At 42.1% G+C, this 26,850-nt stretch overlaps 1 protein-coding gene across 1 annotated transcript; it reads left to right on the plus strand.

Moving 5' to 3' along the window:
- Window positions 1-26,850, plus strand: LOC148014155 (FRIGIDA-like protein 3). Its single transcript, XM_087666626.1, has 3 exons — window positions 1-1,254; window positions 25,980-26,146; window positions 26,234-26,850. Exons 1-3 carry the CDS (start codon window positions 114-116, stop codon window positions 26,630-26,632), a joined length of 1,707 nt encoding a protein of 568 aa, XP_087522752.1. The 5' UTR covers window positions 1-113; the 3' UTR covers window positions 26,633-26,850.

Raw genomic sequence — 26,850 nt, forward strand, 5'->3', positions numbered from 1 at the left:
AACACCTAGGCTATTGGGGTTAGTGGGTTAGTATTTTTCTTGTGCATCTCGATGCATTGTTGACAATCGGAATTTTGCTCTCGCTCTCCTCTCACGAGGCTTGGGTTATTGCCATGGGGGCGCCTGCGGACATTCCTACTGCGTTGCTGCATACGAGCGGCAAGAAGGACGTGCTCCGCCAATTCTTTGGAGACCTTGAAACTCAGAAGGAGGCCATTAATCTCTGTACAGAGGGATGGAGGACGCTGGACAAGCACTTGTGCAAAATCGAAACAGCGTTAGAGAGCAGGTACCAAGAGATTGTCGAACAAGAGAAAGCGTTAGATGCCAGAATGGCGCAGACTCAAGAATCCTTGGACAAGAGAGAAAGCTTGATCGCCAGTCGAGAGCAGGCCTCGCTTGCGCGTGTGCAGGAGCAGAAAGAAGCCGCCGTTGCGGCCATTCGAGAGCAGAAGCGGAAATGGACGGAAGAAAGACAGCGCTTGGAAAGGTTAAGAGGTGAAACCCACACCTCAGCAGAAAAGAAACGTGAAGGGAAAAACGAAACAGATAGTAGACGAAAATCACAGGGTACAGAGGAAGCAAGCAAGAAGTCAGACATAGCAAAAGCGCAGAAGTCTTCCGCAAAGGTCGATATCATGGTTGAAGATGATAATGATGATGCTGGTAAGAAAAAGGATGTCTCAAAGAGTACAGATGGGTCAAAGCTTCCTGTACGAGTACGCCCACAGTTACGGTCTTTGTGTGAGAACATGGATGGAGTGGGGTTGCGGCAACATGTCGCTGAACAGAAGAAAGAGATTAACGTGCTTCGTCAAGAGCTGCCGTTGGCACTAAAATGTGCTGTAGACCCTTTTAGGATTGTGCTCAAAGCTTTGGAAGGTTACCATTCATCAGGAGCGGTTCCAAATGCAGGTCAAGGGAAGAAGACATATGGAGGGCCCTCTGCCAATCGCCGGGCGTGCATTTTACTTCTTGAGTCACTTGCAGAGTTAGTTGATGGGCCTGGCATTCCTAATGACATCAAAGAGTTGGCCAAACAGGTTGCAGAATCTTGGAAGACAAAACTTAGCACGGGAGGATCAGAGGCGTTGGCTTTTCTGGATGCTCAAAGTTTTCTTCAACTGCTTGCAACATTTCAACTTTCAGTTGGATATGATAAGGATGAGCTTACCAAGCTTGTTCTTTCAGTTGCTCGACGGAAGCAGACACCTGCTCTCTGCCGTTCTCTTGGTTTGGTTGCCAAGGTTCCAGGTTTGTCAATGCCTTTGATTCGTAGGTCTCTTTCATGCATAACACCTCAACTTACAAAGACACGAAAGAGTAGCACCTTCAGTTTTCTTACTGCTGGCTGCTTCTTTCAACCTTAAGCAGCTTTCTGAGGCATTGTTTTGGGAGTATTCTAATCACAATTGTTGCCCAATATGTGGGAGCACTCTCTCTGTCCAATTCAAGTTGCCTCTAGCTGATGGCCTTGCATCTTCTTGCCTTTGCCTTATAAGTATGAGCCCTAAACAAAGTTGACTCAGCAGTTGTGCTGTTTCTTACATTGCTTAATGTGCAAGTTTTGGGTATTTTCATTGACCAATTGTGTTCCAGCCTTCAAAGACAATTAGGGTGCGTCCTATGTCAAGCTGTAAACGGTCTCCTCTACATCTTTATTTCTGCAATTTAGTGATAATAGTATCAACCAGGTCTTGAGCTGGGAAGGCCAAAGGTTTACAGCAGGGAGCATAGCTCATGTAGCCTGCAAGTGGGTAAGATCCAGGTCCTCAGCATGGATCATAGCTCCTGCATTGCATTCACAGTATTTTCTGGTCATGTGGTATTTTGTCAGCTGACTTACTAATGATATCAGCAAGACAAGGTGCTGGTATGTAGCAAGGAGCATAGCTCCTGTTTCTGTCATTGTGTTATGCATACGGTTTTTCTGGTCATTCTTGAACAATGAATATTGAATGCCAACTTTATGCATATTGGCATGGTACATGTGTATTATGTCCCTGCTATAGTCATCAAGGCAAGGTCTTTGAAGGTAAACCAACTTTGAAGTTGCTAGTCAGCAAGTGTGAAGTGGGATGCTAGTCTACGTATTTACTATTAACATGATAAATCTTTTGTCCTGCGAGCATTTATGCTTTTATAATGTTAACTGGTAAAACTGGACAGACTTATTTGATGTGCTCTTAAGGTCCTGTGGCATGGCCCATAGATAGAGGACCTGAAGACTGGGGGCATAGGCAGTGACTTTTTAGATCAATAGTTAAGAGTCATCTCATGCCCGATGTTTCTTAGACACAGTGGATGGCAGGAGTCAGGACATTGACGCAGATGGGAATTATTTGGCAGCTTTAATGCTTGGTACATTTGGACAACAAGCTCATGTGAGGTATAGAGCAATACTTAAGACAACCTGCATATTGAGACATAATAATTCTCTCTCTTAGTGGTGGGTGGGAGAGATTGTAGGTTCATGTGAACAAGTTGCTTGAAAGCTTTCTTAGACACTTGAGCATCTTCTTTCACTTAGGATACTCCATATGTTTTGGCATTGTAGACCGCCAGGTTGGTTGTTTGTAAGCCTTGTGCTAGTCATCCCCTTGAGCAGATAGCTAGGGAGTTGACGAAACTTATGCGTCTTTCCTTTCATATATTGGGAAGCTCTCTTGTGGGAAGAGTTAATAGTCCTAGGAAATTAGTGCATCAATCTCCCACCTCCTCATCTCTACCCCCCTCCAGCAACTTACTGCCCACTGAAGTACCTTGAGATCCACACCCTTCGAGATGTCTCTCCACATCCTGATGGACCGGCTAGCGCCAACCTCCCAGTCAGCCCACAGGATGTGTGTGCGCTTCCCGATCTACTTCCTGTCACAATCCTGAACATGTGGATTCTAGATGATTTGTTTCCTATCAATCTCCTCTTTGCAAACTGGGGGTCATACTCTGTGTACTTATGCTGGTGATGTATATTACTGAAATGCTACTTGATAGAATTTTTTCTTCTTGAAAAAAGGTTCAATTATATGATGTGTGCCTAGCTGAATAGTGGCAGATTAACTCGCAAATTTCTTGAAGGTTTCCAAACTAGAGCTGCATTATTCATTTTCAATTGGAGTGGATAGGTTCCACACTTTGTAACTTGGAAGTCCTTTTTTGCTTGCTGTTTTATCTATGCTCATTGCAATATGTGATATCCATTTGAGGTGTATATATAGACTCTAAAGTGTGTGTTAAGCCACCTGGAAAGTGCCACTAATCAATCATGTGTTTCTGGCTCTTTCCTAACAAGAATAATTTCTTTAAATATGAGTATATAGAATTATGACAGGACTACTGGCTCAGAAAGTTCTAGAAAAGGGACCCCATTGTGCTAGTTTCGTCCCTTGTCCCGTACTTTGCTATTCCAGCCTTCTTATCACTTCTATTGCCATCATCTTCCTTAGCCTGCTGCATTTCCTTCTCTACAGGTAGGCGCCTTTGCCCACTGCTGGTCGAGGGCTCTGGCTGCCTGTGTTTTGCTGTCGAGCACCCCTGCTGCTCATCATGACAGCCCCAGGAGCCTGCCATCCCTGTATTTCACCCTCTGCCAGCAGCACCAGCCTAAAAGCTTGCTATGCCAGCCCCTAGGGGAGTTCCCACCTACTGTGCCAGCCCTTGGTGGAGTTCCCTGCTACTGATGTCATCCCTTGTAGACCTCTACATCTGTGCTGTCAGTCAGTACTCAGTCTGTTGCTGTCTATGTGAGTCCCCAAAGGACCAAGCCCTTTGTTTTCGTTGGTTGTTGCATCTTGCTGTCGCATCATTCTGCATCCTTCTACCGCAGCATCTACATCAAGCTTGGTGGTTTACTGCACGTGAGATCCATGATGGAGGTCAATGCTCTTGGACACACTCCCTTGACCCACTTCCACAAGAGACCATGGCTGTTGGACAGCCCTTTGCTCATTGTTCCTTCCAGTTCTTAGCATTGGTTTGTTCTCTTCTTGTCCATTTGCATTTTCTTTTGACTTCGTTATTTTAGTTGTGTTTGTAGTCTTCACATTTTCTTGCAAACCCTAGTGTATGCTAACTTGTACTTTTACTAGATTTTCTTTGTTCTTACATTTATGGATTGGGGTGACGTCACTTGTGAATCCATATGACTCGTTGTACATTAGCACTGGTTGTTCAATATTTTCCATCATGTTCTATGCTTGGTTACAAAGACTGGCGGTTTTCATTGAAGATCCAACATGCAACTTTGAAGTTGGTACACTATTTGGTTTTTTATGAAGTTGTTTGATCATTCCAATCATATATTGCTAGCTTTGAACCTCAAGGGCACTCTTCTATTTTATCTTGATGTTTGTGTGGCCTTAATCTTGGGCCTCAATTTAGGGCTCAAATAGTTTCATTTGCTTGGACATAAGTTTGAGTTTTAACATAAAGTGTGAACTCGTATTTTACCAAATGCAAGATGTGTTTAGGTTAAATTATCGAATGTAGTTTTGTAGACTCCCCTAGATCAATTGTTGCCATTTTCTTTAGTGGTTGTGGAGTCCATTACATCCTTCTCTCAAGAATGTGGGAAGCAACACAATGCATATCACATGTTTAGTTTCAAATCATTGAACATAGATTCCTAGGACCTTTAATCATATTATCTTTAGAGCTCAAGGAGCACTTTCTCATTTCATCTCAATGTTTGTTTGGTCTTAATGTTGGCCATCGATTTAGGGCCCAAATAATATCATAAGTTCGAGTTTGAACATAGTATGTGAACTCATATTTGACGTATGCAAGAAATGTTTAGGTTAAATTGTTGAATGTAGTTCCCTAGGCTATCTTAGATCAATCACCATTTTTCTTGGGAGTTGTGGACTCTATCACATGCTTCTCTCAAGAATGTACACCTTAATGCAAAATGCTAAACATGTTTAGGGCAAATGATTGGACATAGACTCCTAAGTCCTCCTAGATCAATACCTATTTTTCCTAGAAGTAGTGGAGTCCATCACGTCCTTCTATCAATGCAAACAAGTGCTAAACATATTTTTAGGTCAAATCATTGAATATTGTTCCTTAGGTCCTCCAAGATTAATCCCTATTTTTCTTTGAAGTTGTGGAGTCTGTAACATCCTTCGCTCAAGTATATGGAAACCATCATAATCTTATTCGTGAATATGGAGACCATTACATCCACTTGAATTTGAATGTTGTCTCATCATTTCATGGTGATGGTGAAGTTTAGTAAGAGAGTTGATAGAAAATATGGAGATCCACGGGCCACAAATTGTGTTTAGTTAGCCTTGGTCATTACAATCCCTCTTAGCAATAATTGTGAAATTGTAAGATCTTGTATCTATTCTCTAACCATGCAATTTTGACCCCCTATTTGTCTCGGATGGCTAGTGTGTAATTTGACTCTCTCCAATGAATGAGTGTTTTTAGCTTTCTATAAATCATGTAACAAAATTGAGAGACATAGTATAATGAGAGTTTAGGGAAGAGAAAAGATGCACACAACTTACTAGGTCCCAGAGCCACTTAAGGCATCCCCTTTACCCCTTTTTAGCTCTCTTTTAATGAATTTACATACAACTTGAAAATTGAATGAAATTGGAATTTGAGTTAAATGATATGAAGAGGAGAGTAGATGGGAATATTACATATGCATATCCCAAGCAATACCTTGGCTCTCCCATGATTGGAAGTGTTTGCTTATTCTAGTTGTTGAGTAACCTATTGTGACTAAAGTGGACAACAACATTCCAGCTGAGTTGCAGAGCAGTCTATTATGATTAGAGTGGGCAATACCATCCCCAAACTTGAGAATTGAGATCCATAGCAGCATTGGTGAACAAAATGTGAAATGTGAAAGAACTTTAAACATTTTCATTAAACTTTACCTAAGATTCCTTATTAAATATACTTCAATTTTGGAACCTCTAGCTTTGGGCATGGTGACCATTGCACTAGTAGTGAAGGACATGGCCACTGGACATGCAATGGTAGGTAGAGTCTAGGCTGTTGGAAGATAGAACAAATGATGTATGCTCTAGGAGAAAGGCTCAGAACCCCATAAGCACATTGAGGAAAGTGGAACTATCCAAAGGCTACAAAAACATGTACTTGGCTCTCATTTCAATGCAATATAAAGTACTTTTTTGTGTCAACTCAAGACTATGTTAGAAAAATATGGGTGAAGCGACCGAGTTATTCAAGTACCTTCTACATACGCTTTGTTGATTTCTTTTCGACACCATTATGAAAAACAATTGTGATTTTTTAAGATGTTTTATTATTTCTTTTTAGGTTGTTAAAGTATTATATATTACCACTTACAAATACCATGACTGAGTCTTGTGATGGTGCACGACATGTTTTACGAAAGCTTGGCATGGACTACAACAGCATATGAGTCCAAGCTAATCAGACTTGGAATCTAATTCATTTGATTTACAATCTCTCATTTCAATCATGTATCGTGTTTATGACTTATGTCCACCATAGCCAATCTAGCTTTAGATTCGTGTTTCTTAACATGGTATCAGAGTGAGCTGAGCTACGTAGCTAGTGGGCATACTCTCTCAACCATTTCCTCTCTTTTCCTCTTCTCTACTCAACTCATCAAATCATCTACTCCCCATCTTAATCTTCGAAGCTAAGTGTGGTGATTTCTAGTTCAATCAAGAAGCTTGGTTCGAAGCTTGTATTGGAGGTACTAAGCAAGGGGTATGCTTTTGTTTCTATCACACAGAGACAGAGAGAAAGAAAGAGAGTTTGAGTAGCTTGCGTAGCCTTGACAAATCCATGGCATGTTGCCAAGAGGATGTCCCTGTACGGATTGAGTATAGTGAATTCATATTGAGAGATGCAGAAATTTGTGCTATGAGGTTTACACCTTTCAGCTCATTAAAAGATTTAAAATCTTTTCTTTACCTAAGCTGAGGTAAAGCCTTATCTAATTGAGCCTTTCATTCAAGCCTCTTTTATGCTTAGTCACTTCTCAATCCAGTTCAGGTTAAAACCCATTCACACCCTCTCCGTCACACTCAAAACCTTGTTCACATTGCCAGTTAAATTCTCTTTCTCTTGGCAAATTGGATGTAACTGATCTTGATCCCAAAAGCAATTCACATTCATGTGGAAAGCTATTGTATGTGCAAAGACCTATGGGATCTATTTGAAGATGATGCAGGAGATGGAGATGGCGGGAAAGAAGATGTAGGAGGCGGGACCTTTGACGAAGTCTAACCAAAGACAAAAGAATGGACGAGAATGAACAACAAGGCTCTAGGCATCATTGCCTAGGGATTGATCGATGATGTTTTGCATCATATCTCTGGCATCAGGGATGCCAAAGTTGTGTGGGATGAACTTGATAAAATCTTTGGGACACAGGCTAAAAACTCCAAGGTAAAACTACTCATGCAATTCTACAAACTGGATGTAAAAGATAGTTCTTCTATGACCATTCACATCGATAAGTTCGAGAGCCTACAAACTCAACTTGCCACTTTGAAGAAGAACATTGATGAAGATGAAGCCATAGCAGTATTACTAGAAGTGTAAATTAAGAGCCGTATGAGAAATTTGTTGGGGATTCTTCTATTGGAGCCATTCTTGTGATAAGTTGGCAGGAGGGGGGGCTATATTGTTAGCAGTCATGTTTGTCATGCTTTGTCATCTCATGCCTGTGAGCCTTAGTCTGAGGTAGACGAGGACTTTAGGAGCTCTAATCTGTCTATCACTTGTTTTGACGGAGGAGGTGGCTCATTCTAGAGCACTTAGTTTGTTGCATTTCAATGCATTTTCTCCTCCAGTCAGGATTCTATGTGCATTTCCTTGGCAGTTTTTGCGTTCTTTAGCTTGCCTCACATGCGGGACATTGTCCACCCTTTTTGGGATTTTTCTGAGCATTTTTGGCATTTTTACCAACATTAAATCTTGGTCAGACCAGCATTAAATGCTGGTTAGCCATATTTTGGCCCCAGATTTTAGGTCGGTCAATTTTTGGGATATTTGGCTATTTATAGCCATTTCCCATCTGGTAGTTAGATATATCATCATCTTCCCTCCTTCCTTGGCAGGTGCACTCTCCGACTCCATCATCTTCCTTTGTCTTCAATGTTGCCTTCATCATCAGCCTTATCTGGTGCCCTCATTGTTGTTGTGGGCTGCGTGCAGGGATTGATCAATCCTCCTTCTGTATCCAACATTTGTTTCTTGTTCAGTGTAGGTTTCTTTTCTTCTTCTCAGTCAGATTGTGTCTCTCTCTCTTCCTCTATGTTCGAGTTCCTTCGTCCGTTGCGCACTCTCACATGGTATCAAAGCATGTATCATTGTCTAAGAGAGACATAGAGCTGACTTCTTGCGGAGGAGACCACCCTACACTGCCAGGTGGCCTTGCCACATCAGCGTTTTGCTGAAAACGCAGCTTTTTTCTTGGAGGTATCGGCTTTTCTAGTTCTAGGTACCCATTTTGCTGCCCAGTTCCTCTCCTGCTGGAGGCGGTAGGCTTCCTCAGTTACAGGCGGTTGTCTTCGCGGTGTTCCTTGGTCAAGCAACAGCTCTCCTCAGTAAACACACATAGTCCTTGTGCAGGTGACAGTCTATCTTCCCCAGGCGGACCCTCTACATCGACTTCCTTGTGATCCTATAGGTGTTTCCTCATGTTTCGGGGCTATCTACCGCCAAAACACAGATTTTTTTGTGGGCGTCTTCTAGGATATCGAAGATGTCTTATCACCAGTTCTTTGTTGACTTAGAGAATGAGGTCTCTGCTCCTTCCTTTGAGAGATGGAGAAATTTTTGTGCTAGTTCATGCAACGACCGGAGGTTGCCTGCCCGTTTGAATGGGATCCCTCACCTTCTCATTCTCTCCATGTTTCGTAGAAGGTCCGTTTTGTTGGCCTTCATACGCCTTTCATGGCACCCTTTGTACAAGTGCCTATACTCCCTTCTTTGCCCAAAGAAGACCAGTTTGATGGTTCCAACTACTCGCTTTGGTAATGTAAAGTGGAGTGTATCCTTGATACCTTCAATCTTTGGGAGTTTATTACTCACCCTATTCTTTGTCTAGTGGAGGATCCCACTGTTGGATCATTGATGGATCGTGTGGCCCTATGGGATTGGCTCAACTCAAGAGTTCAATCTTTCCTCTTTATGAGCTTATAGGATTTTGTCTTAGTGCATTTGCGTAGGTTGCAGAAAGCAGTAGAAGTGTGGACAAAGCTTGCTTCATTGTACCATGAGAAGACATTTGCCCACTAGATTACTCTCGAGAAGAAATTACAGATGCTCGTTGTTGACGATCCTTTTTCTATGAAGGGTCATATTAGTAGGTTGGAGGATATGAGGGGTGAGCTTGCGTCCCTTGGCAAGATGATCTCTTAAGAGAATATGGTCATGATTCTTTTGACTCAGCTATCATCTCCCTGATTTGATGTCTTCTACACTAGCCTTTTACATCGAGGACTTGTGAGAAGTTTCTATGGGAGGAGCTTGCTCCACTTTGGAGCATGACGAGTGCGCCAAAGAGGTAGCTAGTGGATCCATCTCCATCAAAGCTTTTGTTGCAGTTTTGAGAGGGGGGACAAAGAAGAAAGGGAAGTCAAAGGCTAAAAGACAGGAGAGTTCTTCGGGTTTCTCACTCTAACTCGGAGAAGCCTAAATGCCCATATTGTGGAAAGGGGACACATCTAGATGGGAAATGTTGGAAGAAGTACCCTTACCTTCATTTGGGAGCGAAGGATGGAGCTAAAACGTTCAAGTCTTCTATCTCTACTCTAGTAGTTACCTATGAGTTAGTGTTCCTTCATATTGTTGACTTGAAGGAGCCTTCTTTAGTGGTTGCCTCGTCTTCTAAGAGGCCTTGGCTGGTTGATAGTGGAGCTTCTAGTCATATGACTCCACGAGGTGAGTTGTTGCAGGATCTATGCCCTTCTTAGTGTTCAATCATTGTTAATCATTGTTAATGACATTGTTTCGGTGCCTATTTGTAGTGTTGGTACTCTGCCTTTCTTTTCCGACTGCGCATTGAGCTCCCTTTCATAGGCCCTTTATGTCTTGGACTCCAGCTTTTTTGCTTCTCTTATCCAGGGTCTGTTGGGGCAATTGTCTTTTGTTACACCTGTTCTTGCATATGCACCATCTTTTCCACGGGTTTCTTCCTATTCCCCACCCTCTCCTTGGGTGGTTTCCTAATACGCCCATCCCTTTCAAAGGGGGACGATCTCAGTGATGTGGCTGTGGATTTCTTGGCTCCTAGTGTTTTCAGAGGGGGTTTCCCAGGATCGTGAGGAGCTTCTTCATTGGTAGTCTTCATCGACGGACTTCATCGACATTGGCATTTCTCTTGTCACCTGAGGATCCATTTCTCCCTTGGCCTTTCGCCACATCGAGGATCTGAGAAGGGGTGTTAGTAGTTATGTTTGTCATGCTTTGTCATCTCTTGCTTGTGAGCCTTAGTCTGAGTTAGACGAGGACTTTAGGAGCTTTGACCTATTTATCACTTGTTTTGACAGAGGAGGTAGCTCATTCTAGAGTACTCAGTTTATTGCATTTCGGTGCATTTTCTCCTCTAGTCAAGATTTTATGCACATTTCCCGAGCAGTTTTTGCTTTAGCCTGTCTCACCTGCCATACATTATCCACCCTTTTGTGGGATTTTTCTAAGCATTTATGGCATTTTTACCAGTATTAAATGCTAGTTGGCCATATTTTGCCCCCAGATTTCAGGTCAGCCAGTTTTTGGGATATTTGGCTTTTTATAGCCATTTCCCACTTGGTAGTCAGTTATCTCATTCGGTTTTCTTCGTCCTCGGTAGGTGAACACTCCTACTCTGTCATCTTCCTCTGTCTTAGGTGCTGTTGTCATCATCAGCTTGATTTGGTGCCCTCGGTGACGTGGGATGTGTGTAGGGACTGATCAGTCCTCTTGTACTCAGCATTTGTTCCTTGTTCAGTGTAGGTTTCTTTTCTTCTTCTCTTGCAGATTCTCTCTCTCCCCCTCTCTCTTCCTCTGTGTTCGAGTTCCTTCTTCCATTGTGCACTCTCACATATATAAGCTCCATTTTCGTTCCATGGTGTAGGGCCCTATGAGGTAGATGTCCATAGCTGCACTCAATTGTGCACCATCTATCCCACAAGTTCTATTCCATGTCCCACCATCTCCTTTGGTGGTTCCCTCATACCCATATCCCTCTTAAGAGGGGGGATGATATAGATGATGTGAAACTAGTCTTTCTTTTTGGAGAGGATGGTAATGACCTGATTAATCAACAATTATAGCAAGCATAAAATTCACATAAACTGAAAATGTAAATGTTACCACTTAATCTTGGACAATGGACAACGTACTAACCCCCAGAAATTTTTGAGCTTGCTTCTTGAGGTCGCTGTCAAACCCTAATTTTTGCTGTAAATTAGGGTTTATAGCAAAGATTAGTTAAAATCTCTACCTCCAATGGTTGATTTTGTTGGAAATTTTTGAGGAAGGATGAGAGTAGATTGGATTATGAGAGAGAATATTGAAGAGAGAAAATTCAGATTTCCATCATAAGAAAATGGAAGAAATCAATTGCTACTCTGCCTAGACAGCAATGAAAGGTGTCTTTTGATGGAACATCCTGAATATGATGTAACTTGGCTGAAATAGTCCTCAAACTGCTGTAGTCTCTTTTGGATGTGTTATTAGCTCTTGGAGGGTTTATTGTTGGCTGAAAATGGCCCATGAACTGTTGCAGTAGCAATGGCAGTCTCCTCTCTCTCTCTCTCTCTCTCTCTCAGCTTTTTCCAAGTTGGAATGACAACACACACACGCACACACACACACACACACACACACACACACTCTCTCTCTCTCTCTCTCTCTCTCTCTCTTTTTCCCTAGCCTCAAAAACGTTTTTTCCACTTGCATAGGCAAGTTTTGCCAAGTTGCAGCATTTTAAAATAATTATCAGTATTATCCAGCTTTATTAAATTAAATTTTAGAGTATTCATTTTGAAAAATAATTTAATAATTATTTATGGCTCAATAAAATAATCAGACTGGCCAACAATATCAATGGTTGTAGCCCAAGTGGTTTGAGAGTGTGGGTGTGCACATGGGTACGTCAGTTCAAACCTTGGATGTAACCTTGAGGCATCTTGCATCTTTCAAATTTCAAGTCTTCTGGAAAAAAGAAGAAAAAGGCTAGGTCAATTTATACCCAAGTGATCATGAGCACTCATTAGCCGAGAACTGATATTAATTGATTAATTAATGCCAATTACCTAGTGTCCCCACTAACAATGATGGCTAATTAAATGTTCTAGGCCAAGTTTTGACACCGGGTGTCACCTAGTACTTGCCAAGCATAACTTATTACAACTTTTGCCTTTGGTACCAACTATATCTCGGAGTCGTGGGTCTTGCATTGTGGAATAAGTAACTTGCACCTCACATGTGCAAGTCACATTTGCACATTTGATTAACTTTTAATCAAATGCTAAGCAAAGCATTAAAATTTCATGTCAAGGTAACATGATGTGGTTGTGGACTCCTTGCCACTTTATTTTTGGAAGGGGAATTCCTAGGATTGTAAGGAGATTGTTTTGGGCTTTCTTCATTGATGGACCACATGGATGGACTATGGCTTTTATTTTGCTATCCTCATATTTGTTCCATCTTCTTTGGACTTCCTCCACATCTAGGGTGTGTTATAAAACGTTTTTGTTATGCATAGTCATCTCTTGCCTGTGAGCCTCGATTTGAGCGAAGCTAACATTTTGCTAGTCTATTATTTCATGTGTTTTGATAGAGGTGGCACCCTTTCATTTCAGTTTTCACATTGGCTGCGTGTTATTTCATGTTGTGCATTTCAATTTATACACTGCTTTGCTACGTTCACACTAGCATATGGTGGCCATCAAGTTTTCTACTTGGTGGTTGTAGCTCTTGATAGGTTGGCCTGATTTTGTGCAAGTGACCAGCATTTAATGCTTTTTGGTTAGTTCTTGGCATTCTAAGGCGACATTTGATTAGTTTGGGGTTGCACTCCCTATTTAGGTATCCCCTATCCTCACTTGGCTGCACATTCTTCATGAACACTTTGCAGGTTCAGCTTTGTCTCCGTCATTTGGTGCACTTTGTGATCAGCCTGATGCAGTGTCCTCATTGATGCTATGGGCTATGTGCAAGGACCAATCAGTCCATATTTGTATGTTCTCCCTTGCTGTCAAGCACCTTGTTTCTTTCCTGGCAAGTTGTGTTTTGGCTGCAATCTTCTTCAAGCAGCAGCCCATCTCTCACTAGTTGTTTGGTGATCTCTCTTGCTTGCTAGCGTGATTCTTCCATCAAGTGTTGACAGCCCTCTGGGCTGCCTTTTGCAGACTTGAGGCATCCTCATCACCTAGCGTTATCCTCCATTAACTGGTGTTAGTCTTGGGGGCTGTGTTTTGCAGTCTCCTCGCTTCTCGGTTTAGCATTGGCTCCAGCATGCATCGACTACACTCCATACTTTCAGTTTTGCAGTTCCTGGTGCTTCTAGGGTTGTGTTTGGTCATTTGGCAGGCCACCTTGCTGATTTTCACCTTTTGGAGTACACATCTATAATCGATCATATTCTTCTTATCTTCAATGGTCCTCGGAGGACTTCGTTTTGCTCACTTACTTTATCATTTGACATTATCTTCTATAACCTACTGCTTGGAGGATTGCGTTTCACTCCCTCTACATTGCAAGTTTCCTTCGGATGTTGGTGCCCAATTAGCCAAGATAGTGCAACCATCTTTAATCTTAGACTTCATTGTATCAGCTTGATTCATTGAGCATGATTTGGTGATTCATCATTCATCATCTTCTTCACTATGCTTCTTCCGAGTTTCTAAGTTTTCTTGTCTTAGTGTTTGCTGTAGACTTTGTATTTCTCCCCACAAGCCCTACTGTCTACTGATATGGTATGAGTGTTGACTGTCCCATCACTTTTCTTGACATGCTTGACTATCAAGAAAGTCTAGAGGCCTTCCTTGAAGGGCCAAAGAATAGAGGTAAGCTGAATTAAAAGCCCTTTTGTCCTCAATGGACAAGAAGAACCCATATGAACTTGTTGTTAGCAGTCATGTTTGTCATGCCTTGTCGTCTCCTGCTTGTGACTCTTAGTTTGAGTCAGACGAGGACTTTAGGTGTCATGAGGACATGTATTTTTGAAACCTCACTTAACATGTGGATTAATTTTTAATCACATGATTAAGTAAATGTTGCACATGTGAGGTGCAACTAGGGTTAAAGTAAATTTACGAGCTTGGGACCCGAAGAAATCATGGGATGTCAAAGGCAAAAGTTGCTATAAGTTATATCGCACAGGTACTTGGTGGTATTTGGTGCCAGTTGTTGGCCTAGGTCATCCATTTGGCTATAAGTGTCAATTTGTGACATTAGAGAAGTGGCGTTTAATGGTACCTAATGCCAATCTGATGGTACCTAATGCCAATCTGATGGTCAAAGATGGCATAGAGATACTCGGGAATGAAAGTTGCCTAGCAAATTTAATTATTGGCCAGTCAGATTATTTTTCAGGGCACTAAAGTAATTATTAGAATAATTTTCAGTATTTAAAGGTTGAAAACTAATATTTAATTATGAAAAATGCTGGAAAAACCATTTGGGAAGGTTGCCACTTGTCAAAAATGCCCATGCAAGACTGAAAAACGTCTTTAAAGGTTGGAGAGGCATTTTTATAAATTCAGCCTACAAGAGAGAGGGAGGGGAGGCCACTGGTCTGATTTGCAGCCATTGGAGGACCTTTTGAGGCTGCCAAGGGCAGGAGAGGACCAATCAACAGCAGGAGACAACATCTACAGGCTGTTGAGATAGGGCAGCAGCAGTAAATGACTGATTTTTTTCAGTTCTTTGCATCTACAAGCTGTTGTGGCAGGGCGGCAGCTGCATTTGATTGATTTTCAATCATTCTTCGTGACAAAACTCTGAATTTTCTCTCTCTACAGTTTTCCCTCTCATCTCCCAACCATTTCACAGCCTTGCTCCAAAGATCTCAGCATTTGGACCCTTGGAGGCTGAAAATTGCAAATTTCTCTGCTGTAAATCCTAATTTACAGCAGAAATTAGGATTTACCAACAGCCTCGAGAAGCGTGCTAGAAATTGGAAGCTCCAAGACTTGGATTCAATAGGGCTGAAGCTGTTTTTAGCCTATTCAAGTGGAGGGACCAGCAAATAATTGAATTTGGGGCATTTTCCATCTCCATCAAAGAGGGTGAAGGCTAATAGATTGCTTGAATCAAGGGGCAAATCAAATTAAAGACTTGCTGGTGATTTTGATCAGCAAGGGGAGTTGGAATATCGAAGGGGATTGGGAGAATCCCATTGTAAATCTTCTTCTTCAATAAAGCTAAAGAAATACCGAAAGGGGTGCCAATTTTGGGGCCAATTGGGTGTGCATTTTTCAAGATCAGTAAGTAAAATTTTTCAGATTTGCATTAACTGTTTGCTGTTGTAATTAAGTTGTAATCAGGGATTTACCACCCATCCATGGAAGCAAGGCTGGTTACATTAGGAGCTCTGACCTATCGATCACTTGTTTTGACGGAGGAGGTAGCTCATTCTAGAGCACTTAGTTTATTGCATTTCAATGCATTTTCTCCTCTAGTCGAGATTTTATGTGCATTTCCTGGGGCAGGTTTTGCATTCTTCAGTCTGTCTCACCTGTTGGACATTGTCCACCCTTTCTGGGATTTTTCTAAGCATTTTTGGCATTTTATCAACATTAAATGCTGATCAGAGATTTTTGTGGTCCCAAATTTTGGGTCGGCCAATTTTTGGGATTTTTGGCTATTTTGCCATCATCATTAGCCGATCTAGTGCCCTCACTGATGCTGTAAGCTGCGTGCAGGGACTGATCAGCATTTGTTCCTTGTTTAGTGCAGGTTTCTTTTCTTCTTCTCTTGCAGTTCGTTTCTCTCTTCCTCTATGTTCGAGTTCCTTCTTCCGTTGCGTGCTTTCACATGGTATTAGAGCATGGTATCTGAGAGCGACACAGAGTTTGTGAGGTCATTCACATCTGCTTTTGCTGAAAACGCAAGCTTCTAGTAGCTGGCAACTGCATCTAGTGCTCAAGCGTCATCATTTGGAGCCTACTAGGTGGATATGACTGTTTGTTGGCCATGCGACTACCTTCTGCAGCCAAAAGCAACCTTTCAAAAGCAAGCGATAACATTTACATTAGTGTTTTGGTGCTTCTGTATCCTTCGTGAGCAGTCGACAATATTTTCTCCCTTAGGTGGACCTTCTACATCAAGATCTCTGTATCTTGTAGCCGATTCCTCCTATCTTGGGGCTATCCATAGCCAAACACAACTTTTTGTGGGTGTTTTGCAGATATATGCGAAGATGTTTTATCATTAGTTCTTTATTGACTCAAAGGACGAGGTCTATGTTTCTTCCTTTGAGAAATGGAGAGATTTTTGTGCTAGTCCATGCGACGACCGGAGGTTACCTAGCCCGTTTGTACGAGATCCCTCTCCTCCCTGTTCTCTCCATGTTTCACAGAAGGCTCGTTCTGCACGCCTTCATATGCCTTCCATGGCACTCTCTATATAGGTGCTCGTACTCCCTTCTCTACCTAAAGAAGACCGGCTTGATGGTTCTAACTACTCACTTTGGTCATGTAAGGTGGAGTGTATCCTTCATATCTTCTATCTTTGGGAGTTTGTTACCCATCCTATTCCCTGTCCAATGGAGGATCCCACCGTTGGATCATTGATGGATCGTGTGGCCTTATGGGATTGGCTTAACTCAAGAGCTCGATCTTTCCTCTTTATGAGCTTATAGGATTCTGTCCTAGTGCATGTGCGAAGGTTGCGGAAAGCAGCGGAAGTGTGGACAAAGCTTGCTTCATTGTATTATCAGAAGACATTTGCCTATCGGATTACTCTTGAGAAGAAATTACGGATGCTCATTGCTGATGATTCTTCCATGAAGGATCATATTTAGAGGTTGGAGGACATGAAGGATGAGCTTGTGTCCCTTGGTAGGTTGATCTCTTTAGAGGATATGGCCATGATTCTTTTGACTCAACTACCATCTCCCCGGTTTGATGTCTTCTACACCAGCCTTCTCACTTCGAGGATCCATGAGAAGCTTCTATGGGAGGAGCTTAAGCTTGCCCCGCTTGTTTTGGAACATGACGAGTGTGCCAAAGAGGTAGCTAGTGGATCCACCTCCATCAAAGCTTTTGTTGCAGGTTCGGGAGAGTGGACGAAGAAGAAAGGGAAGTCCAAGTCTAAAAGACAAGAGCGTTCTTCAGGTTGTGACTCCAACTTGGAGAAGCCTAAATTCCCATACTGTGGGAAGGGGACACATCCAAAGGAGAAGTGTTGGAAGAAGTACCCTCACCTTCGTCCGGGAGCGAAGGATGGAGCTAAAACATTCGAGCCTTTTACCTCTATTCCAGTGGTTATCCATGAGTTAGTGTTCCTTCATATTGTTGACTTGGAGGAGCCTTCTTTAGTGGTCACTCCATCTTCTGAGAGGCCTTGGCTGGTTGATAGTGGAGCTTCTAGCCATACGACTCCATGAGGTGATTTGTTGTAAGATCTTTGCCCTTTTGAGGGTTCAATCACTGTTGGTGACATTGATTCGATGTCTATTTGTGGTGTTGGCACTTTGCCTTTATTTCTCGACCATGCCTCGAGCTCCATTTCATAGGTTGTTTATGTTCCGGACTTGGGCTTTCCACTCCTCTCAGTTTATGGCCTTAATAGGCTTGGTACCTGGGTTGTCTTCACTGAGTAGGCCGTTTGTAATGAGGATTCTTCTATAGGGGTTGTTATCGCGACAAGTTGGTAGGAGAGTGGGCTTTATAGGCTCCATTCCCTTTCTTTTATACAGGGTCCTCTGAGGCAGTTGTCTATTGCTACACCTGTTCTCGCTTGTGCACCCTCTTTTCCATAGGTTCCTTCCCATCCCCCACCCTCTTCTCCGGTGGTTCCCTCGTATCCCCCTTCCCTTTTAGAGGGGGACGATTTCGGTGATGCGGTTGTGGATTTTCTAGCCCCTATTGTTCTAGAGGGGGCTTCCCAGGATTGCGAGGAGCTTCTTCATCGGCAATCTTCATCGACGGACTTCATTGACATTGGCATTTCCCTTGCCACCCTAGGATCTGTTTCTCCCTTCGCCTTCTGCCACATTTGGGATTTGAGAGGGGTATTAGTAGTCACATTTGTCATGCCTTGTCATCTCCTGCCTGTGAGTCTCAGTCTGAGTTAGACGAGGACTTTAGGAGCTGACTTGTCTTCACTTGTTTTGTTAGAGGAGGTAGCTCATTATAAAGCACTCAGTTTATTGCATTTCAGTGCATTTTCTCCTCCAGTCAGGATTTTATGTGCATTTCTCGAGGCAGTTTCTGCATTCTTCAGCGTGCCTCACCTACTGGACATTGTCCACCCTTTTCGGGATTATTCTGAGCATTTTTGGCATTTTTACCAGCATTAAATGCTGGTCGGCATATTTTTGGCCCCAAATTTCAGGTTGGCCAGTTTTTGGCTATTTATAGCCATTTCCCACTTGGCAGTCAGTTAGATTATCATCTTCCCTCCTTCCTTGGCAGGTGCACACTTCGACTCCATCATCTTCCTCCGTCTTCGGTGCTGCCATCATCATCAGCCTGATCTAGTGCCCTCACTGATGCTGTGGGCTGCGTGTAGGGACTGATCAGTCCTCCTGTATTCAGCATTTGTTCCTTGTTCAATGCAGGCTTCCTTTCTTCTTCTCTTGCAGATTTTCTCTCTCTTCCTCTATGTTCGAGTTCCATCTTCCGTTGTGCTCTCTCACACTTGTATTCATTGATATCACCAATGTATCAATGACCCTTAAATTCAAGTTGAAAATAGAGCCTTGATGTATCGGAATAAGATGATATCTTGTGTGAAGAGTGCAAGATGCACCAATCATGACTCGTGTCGTTTGGGCTAGAGAAAATTGAACATTGAATGCCCAGACTAAGGTTAATGAAAGTTAGAAAGGCTTTCAAGCAAAGGCCTTCCATTAAATTGTGGATGGGTAGTGACCAATTTGTGGGCAGGACAAAAGGATTTTTAAGTTCCACAAATTTTAATTGGTGGAAATTCAGTCTAGGAGCAGAGTCTTGCATTGGAAAGGTTGCCACTTGTCAGAAGGGGTGAATACTTGCCATGCAAGCTTGTTTGGGCAGTTTGGGAGACTGGCTGAAGCTGTGTGAAGGTGTTTTTGCTGCAGGTGACTTTTGTTCATGAGGTTTAGCAGCCAAGAGGTAGCTCCCCAGGATAAGAAAGAGGAGAGATTGAGGTAGGGGATATGAGAGAGAGAGAGAGAGAGAGAGAGAGAGAGAGAGAGAGAGAGGAGTGGGGGGGGAGTAAAGGTAGAAAGTGAGGTAGAGGTAGGGAAGAGAGAAAAGGGACAAAGGATGAGGATGTGATAAGAGAGAGGTAGAGGAAGAGTAGTAAGAGAAGTATAGGTAGAGGTAGTTGAAGAGGAAGAGGAAGAGGAGAAAGGAAAGGAAAAGTTTAAAGCTTATGGTGATGGATAGTGATGCGGCCGTATGGATTCTACTAATTTTAGATTGGATGGATTGTAGTATATGGATCCATCCGTGGATGGAATGCAACCATGGATTTGCTAAGGATGACTGAGAACGAACTTACTGAAGACGGATCATATATGGATCTAACCGTGGATGGAATGCAACCATGGATCTATTGAGGATGGCTGAGAACTCAGCGAAGATTGTTAGAGAATGCTAAGGAGAGAAAATTCAGAATTTCTTTGTGAAGGAAGGCACCAAATAGGAATCACCTGCTACCGATTGTCCAAATGGTTCTCAAGCTTGCTGATCCTAGCCCAAGAGCTGCTCGCTTACTGCTTCAAGGCCTAAAGGAGTTGTTGCCGATTGCTTGAGACCTTCCAGAGGTTGTCGCCTAGTCTTGAACAACTCCTTGCTGGCTGCAATGGCTTGTGGTTAGTTGGTGCCTATGGTACAACCTCCTCCCTCCCTCTTTCCCTCAGTTGCCATCAAGCTCGAATGAGGCTCCACCAGCCTCCAACAGCCCTCCCCCCACTTGCATGGGAAGGTTTTGCCAAGTGGTAACCTTCTAATTGGATTTTTCAACTATTTAATGAATTTTCAGAATTAATAATTCTAAAAATGAATTTTAGCTTTTGCCCTTGCCCAAAAAATTAAAAGTGCCCATCCACAATTAAATGAGTAGGCCATTTTGACTCCCAAGTGGTCCTATGCATTAATTGGTCCTTGAAATGGCATTAATTAATTAACTAATGCCTAGTTCCTAATGCCACCATTGACATTTATTGACCAATTAAATGCGCTAGGCCAAAGTTGACACCAGACGTCCACTAGTACTTGACTAGTATAACTTTTTACAACTTTTGTCATTAACACCCACTGCAAAATTAGGGTATGTGGCCCATCATCGTGACTTAATTGACTTGCACATCACGTGCACATTTTATTAATACCCAAGACAAATGCTAAACAAAGCATTAAAAATACACATCCCTATGAAAAATTGGTCATAGTTGTAACTCCTGGCTTCAGCTTCCCATTTTTGCTTTTAATTGTTTGGCTTGATATTTCTATGATGTATCTTCTATTGGCCTTGCCACTTGGGCCTAGGCTCTTTCATGATATGAGATATGTACTTCAGCATTGAGGCATCTATGTCTCTTGAGCTGTTGTTCTTAGGCTTTTTTTAGTATCTACTTATTTTGCAGTATCAACTTGCCTGAATATGTGATGTACCATTCATTTTGTTTTTATAATGCAATATGAGTGCTTTTAGGGTATCTTTGAATGCTTGTGAAGATGTTTGTTTCATAATCATGAAAAAAATTGTAAATTTACCTATTGTATAATGCCCATTCCCATTCTTGTTCTTTGTTCCCATTCCTGTTTCTTGGTCCTCATTCCATGTTGCAACTTGCTATGATTCTTTCATCAGATTCTAGTTCTTCTTATTTTATGTTTTGCATGTTTGAATAATTGTGTTTTAGTTGTGTTTGAACATTCTTTGTTTTCTTAGTGCAAACCCTAGCATATCTTACTAGGGGCTCCTGCCTTGGGCCAATTGCTATTTATGCCTTTGAGTAGGAGCATTTTCGCTCTTATGTTTGTATGTTTTTTGTTTGCTGATTTACTGTTTAAGTTGTTTGTGCTTGCTAAGTTAATGTTGTAATGCCCTTTAGTTATGTGAAGCAGACTTCAACCTACCACAAGGGAACTTTGAAATTGGAGGGTGGTGATCTTTTCCTTTGCAAGTACTTTTTCTTAGAGACAAAAATTCAGCAACAGAAAAGCAAAACAAATAGTGGAGCTAGAATATTCCTGTGCTTGGACACAAAGGAAAGATTGGCCCCAAAGCCTAGCGCCACTCACGGTATTTCATTATCATTACCAAGGGATCAGTACACCAATTCACGGATCTACTGTTTTGTTGCGCTAGTTTCCACCTTCTTTCACTAGCCAAGACCAAAAGTACCAATTTTGAACCAGAATGGTTGAAATTTTATGGAGGCACATTTCAATCAATCCTCTTGTCATTGGATCTTTGCCAGAAAAACCCAATCTAACAAATTAGTCACATCAGATCTCTCCAAAAAGCCTAGATCTCAGCAAAACTCCACAAAACAGCTCCAAAGTTACACCTTGGAGTTGCTAATCATTGCCTTTTCTTTCTCTGCTCCTCTTCTATGATTGGGAAGTATTTCTCATATCTGGCAGCCCTTTTGGGCAGCTGATGACATCATCTCAAACTATGTTTTGCTACCCATGCTGCCGACTGGCTATTCAAGATGCTTTGGTCTGAACTGTTGATGTCATGTTGATTTGACTCACGTTTTTATCGTTCTACTGACAATTTGCTTTTATATGTTGATGACTGCTTCTAGCAGTTTATTTAATTGTGAGATCAGCATTTTATGCTTGAGAGAGGGTCTTTTGCTCAATGTATCTACACTAAACTTTGTTCACTATTGATTCTTGTCTCATTGAGTACTTTGTGTTTTTTGTTGTCATTGAATTGTGTGTGAATTTTTGAACTTTTTTGTGTTGTTCTGGCTAATTGACCATAAGTATCCCATGTATCTCTCTATCCCTTGTTCTCCATTACCATCTTACACATCAACGTTTTATATTATGACTCTTATTTTTGATAAGCTTGTGATCCTCTCACGATGGGCTAACCTTGTTTCTCTGAGGCTTTCTCTTCAAACTCAGTTTATGGTGGGATAGTGTTCTCTACAGTTGTAGGTTCTTTACCTTCTGCTTGGACCATGTTCCTAGCTTCATGGATTCGGTCCACACCTCTAGTGCTTGTAGAGGCTTTCACAGAGAATGGTGGTAATTGAAGTGCTTGGTCATTAAGGTTCCTTGCTGACTGCCCTTGGATTGTTTGATGCTACTGCGAGTAGTGGACTTCCTTAATCTCCTCCATAGTGATACTTGTTCTCCTCTCTCTGGTGCAGTGCTTTGGCATGGAGCAGGAATGCTCTTATCCTATAGTAGCAGGGTGGTGCTCTTCATGTGTCTTGAGGCTAGAGAGGGATTGTGAGAGTGGAGGTTGGGCATGCTTATACCTGACGTACATCCATAGGATGTGGTAGACCTTGAGTGACATTGTCTACATGCATCGACATAGTCTGATGGTTGACAAATCCTGAAGTTGGTGCGACTTCCAGGCTTGTGATGGGAGGGTTGAACAAATAGAAGGATATTGCTCCTAGTTGTTTCTGCATGGGGGACCCCCTTTGGCTGGATGATTGAAGGAGGGGAATCCATAGTCATGATGTGCTTTTGTAGGCCTATTCGTGATAGGCAACATGATTATGCTATTTTCACCTTTTGTGATTAGGGCTTGAGTAGGGTTGACATTGAATTAGGTGCTTTTTTGAGGTGCATTAGCACCGATGCTCGGTGTTAGTATATATGGTGCATGTACACTTCCCCTTCACTCTTAGTTGTATTACTTGGAGAGAGGGGACTGGAGGTATTGCTGGCCATCACATGCGCTATACTTGTGTGGTTTACACTGATCATTCTCATGCATTGAGTTATGGATTCCATTGCCTGCTCATCATTCACTCTTTTAGTTTTTGCCATTCTTACATGGTAGGCATCAGATGTCCAGATCTTTGAATGGAGTGTCTTCTTTGTTGTGCTTTTTAATGCCCGCTGGTGGTGGTTTACTGTTGCATTTTAATGCGTTGGAGTTGCTGGTCATGGCATCTTATCTCTGTACTCCTCGTCTACTACTGGGCGGCACTCTCTCTGGTGGGTGGTCTATTGGGCAACTGGCAACAGCATCTTAACATGTGTTTTTGCTATTAAAGCTGCTGACTGGCTGTTCAGGAGTGACATGCTGTTTATTGTCTTCTTGCAGATTTTGCCTGTTCTGTCGATGTTTTTACTGCATGTGGTGATGTGTTGCTGTTCTGAAGTGATGACTTACGTTGTTGGTCGATGTTTTGGACTGGACTGTTGACATCATACTGATTTGACTTCTGTTTTCACCTTTTCTAATGACATTTGGCCCATAGATGATTATGACTAGTTCTCCTAAGGGTTTCTCCTTCTGTGTTTTGACACATTTCACACTGTTGACATCAGTATTTTGTGCTTGAGAGAGGGTCTTCCGAGTTTGATGCTCTGCTCACTGATAGTTCTTGTCTTGTTTTGTACTCAGTGGTTTTGTTGTGTATACTTGAACTGTGTATGAATTGTTGAATTGATGTGTTGTCTGGGGTGATTGATGAGAAGTGCCTCATGTATATCTCTCTCTCTCTGGTTCTCCATTTTTGTCTGTTATATCACTATTTCTATCTCATGGGCTTATGATTGTCTCCTCGTGGCCTAACCTTGTTTCTTGGATGCTTTCTCTTCGAGCCGAGAGTATGCTTGGGATAGTGGTCTCTATCTCTGCAATTGCAGGTTTCTTCACCTGTTGCTTGTATTGTGTTTTGATCTTCAGATTTGATTCGCATCTCTAGTGCTTCTAGAAACTTCCACAGTGAAGGTGGTTTCTGACATGCCTGTTCATCACTACTCACTAGTGGCAACCTTTCTATTCTTCACAGATGAGATGGCATATTGTTCATTCAGCATATTTGGACATATGGCTGCTACATAAAACTCTAACTTGGTCTAACTTGGATGATGATTCATTTGCTAGAGTTTTGTGTCATGGAGGTTCCTCTTGTAGAGAGGGAGACCACCATCTCCTATGACGTATGTAGCTGGACTAATGCATCGATCGTTTGATGCTACTGCAAGTTGTGACATGGTGGACCACGAGGGGGGACTTTCTACATGTATTGACTTAGTTTGGTGGCTAACAAATCCTGAAGCTCATGTGACTTTTAGGTTTGTGATGGGATGGTTTGACAAAGAGTGGGATATAGCTCCTAGTTTGTTTCCACATGAGTGGACCCTCTTGGCAGGCTAGCCAAAAGAGGGGAATCCATAGTCATGATGTGCTTGTGTAGGGCTGTTCATCAGGCAATATGATTATGCTATTGTCACTTTATGTGATCAAGGTTTGAGTATAATTGACATCGACTTAAGGTGCTTTTTCCAAGGCATATTTGATATTGGCATGATCCCAGAGTATCCATGGTACATTCATTGTCATTGTCATCTATACCATGGTGCTAGAGGTTTCTGGCAGACTGATTGCTGTTGTATGGGACTTGGTGGTGGTCCCTAGGGGCTTGTGTGTTACCATCATTGTATACATTATTGTATCGATTACCTGTGATTTGAGTGTGTGTTAGCATGGTGCATTTCATGGGTGTTGCGCACTTGTATTAGGGCTTTGGCTAGGCACCACTTAGGGGCAGCTAGGGTGGTGTGTTTTGTATTGGGAGGCTTCATTCATTGGGCTATTTGTGCACCATAAAGGTACCTTGTAGGCTGGCTGAGTTGTTGCTCGGGTGGCTCTCCATGCAGCCTGGTGCTTTATATATTCGCACTCCATTCTCAGTTGTATCATATCATACCTAGAGAGATGGAGACTGGAGGCACTGCTGGTCATCTGATGTGTTGCTACCTGTGTGGTTTGTACCGATCATTCTCATGCTTTGAGTAATGGTTTCCATTGGCCATTCATTGTCTACTCTTTGATTTCTTTTGTTGTCCTTTCACTGTCCATTGTGTTAGCGTTTATGCTTTCTGTTTTGTTGCTTTGTTCATTTGCATATTGTCATAGATATTCCATAGGGACATGATTTATCTTTGGAGCTTTCTTTTGGCGGGTCTAGGACATTGCATGAGTAGTGTTGACAGGAGCAGGTCTATCAGTGATTAAGGTTCTATGAGCGAAAAACAAAATAAATTAATGTGCGTAGAATACAAAATTTAAGAAACTGTCATCCATTGGTCCACATTCCCATCTACTTATGGAGCAACCTGTATTCATGATTGTCCAATAATTTAACTCGAATGTTTGGTTGAATTATATCAATATCCATATCGAAGCGGAGTACTCGTATTTGAACTATCTGATCTGCATTGTCAGTGTGCTTGGAATATGCACTTGCAAGTTCGGAGGAGTGTGTCAGCTATCTTCCAACCCCTGTATCAAATCTGCATGTATACTTTGGGAAATTAGTGTGGTACTTTGCCTAGATTTTATGATAAGTAATGCAAGTGAAAAGACTGCAATTTGCAAGCTTTGTAATGGTACACTCTGCCATATTCTTTATGTACTAGTAGCATTCAGCTACAAACAGTATGAATGTGAGCGGATCTTGATGAATTAGACACAGATTCTGTATCTGGAGTCTTGCTCATTCCTAGATCACTGCAAAATTTTGTTGTGGTATACTTGCTTCTTGACAAGGCAGACATCTTTCTATTACTGTTGAAGACGAGCAACAGACACATGGATTGTGTCTTTGTTGCATATTTGTCAGCTTTAACATGTGATGTTCTTGTTCTTATCATTTACAGATATAGTGGAAAGTCTGATTAAGGATGGAAAGCAAATTGAAGCTGTTTCTTTCATTCATGAGTTTGGACTTTCTCGACGGTTTCCTCCAGTCCCATTACTTAAGGCATATCTCAAGGACATCAAAAAAGATCCAGAACCTGGTGTGAAAAATGGTTCAGAAGATAAGGTATTGATCTGTTTGATTGAGTCCACACTGCACACTGCCGATGCTAAGTTTTAGTACATCAGCTTATTCTTTTAATACTTTTCACAGAATGAGCTCTTTACAAAAGAGCTTGCAGCATTAAAAGCTGTTTTGAAATGCATTGATGAATGCAACCTTGGAGCTGAGTATCCACCAGAGGGCCTCCAGAAAAGGGTTTCCCAGCTAGAGAAAAAGAAGCTTGAAAAGAAAAGAAGTTCTGACGCCATTGCTGTCACATCAAAGCAACCTCGTGTGAACGGTGCAGGAAATGGCCCTCAAGAGGGCCCTGCCTTCAGCAAGCCACAATTTGGCACAGGAACTGCATCGTCTTATGGTCAAAATTATGGCTTAGGGTATAATGGAGGGGCTAGAAGTGCTTATGCATATCAACTTGATGGACCGAGTTCTATTTATGGGAGTTCCTATAGTCACCAGTATGGTGGTGGTCCAACCTCTTTTAACCAGTGAAGTATATGTCTTGCGTCATTCCTCCAGTAGGTGATACCCGACAGTTACGGCATAGGTGAACAGACTTGGGTTTCGATTTCAGTATTGACAATTGCACGACATTCAACTTGAGTCATTTTTAACCCGTACAGGCCAGATCGCTGCTTTTCAGCTTGTATAATTAATTTTTCTTTTGTCGAGAAATTCAGCCAATTATGCCAGTTGATCTTCTTTGTTGA

The sequence above is a fragment of the Lygodium microphyllum genome, chromosome 25, assembly GCF_053477565.2.
Source record: "Lygodium microphyllum isolate KBCC chromosome 25, Lygodium_microphyllum_v1.1.10, whole genome shotgun sequence".
NCBI lineage: Eukaryota > Viridiplantae > Streptophyta > Polypodiopsida > Schizaeales > Lygodiaceae > Lygodium > Lygodium microphyllum.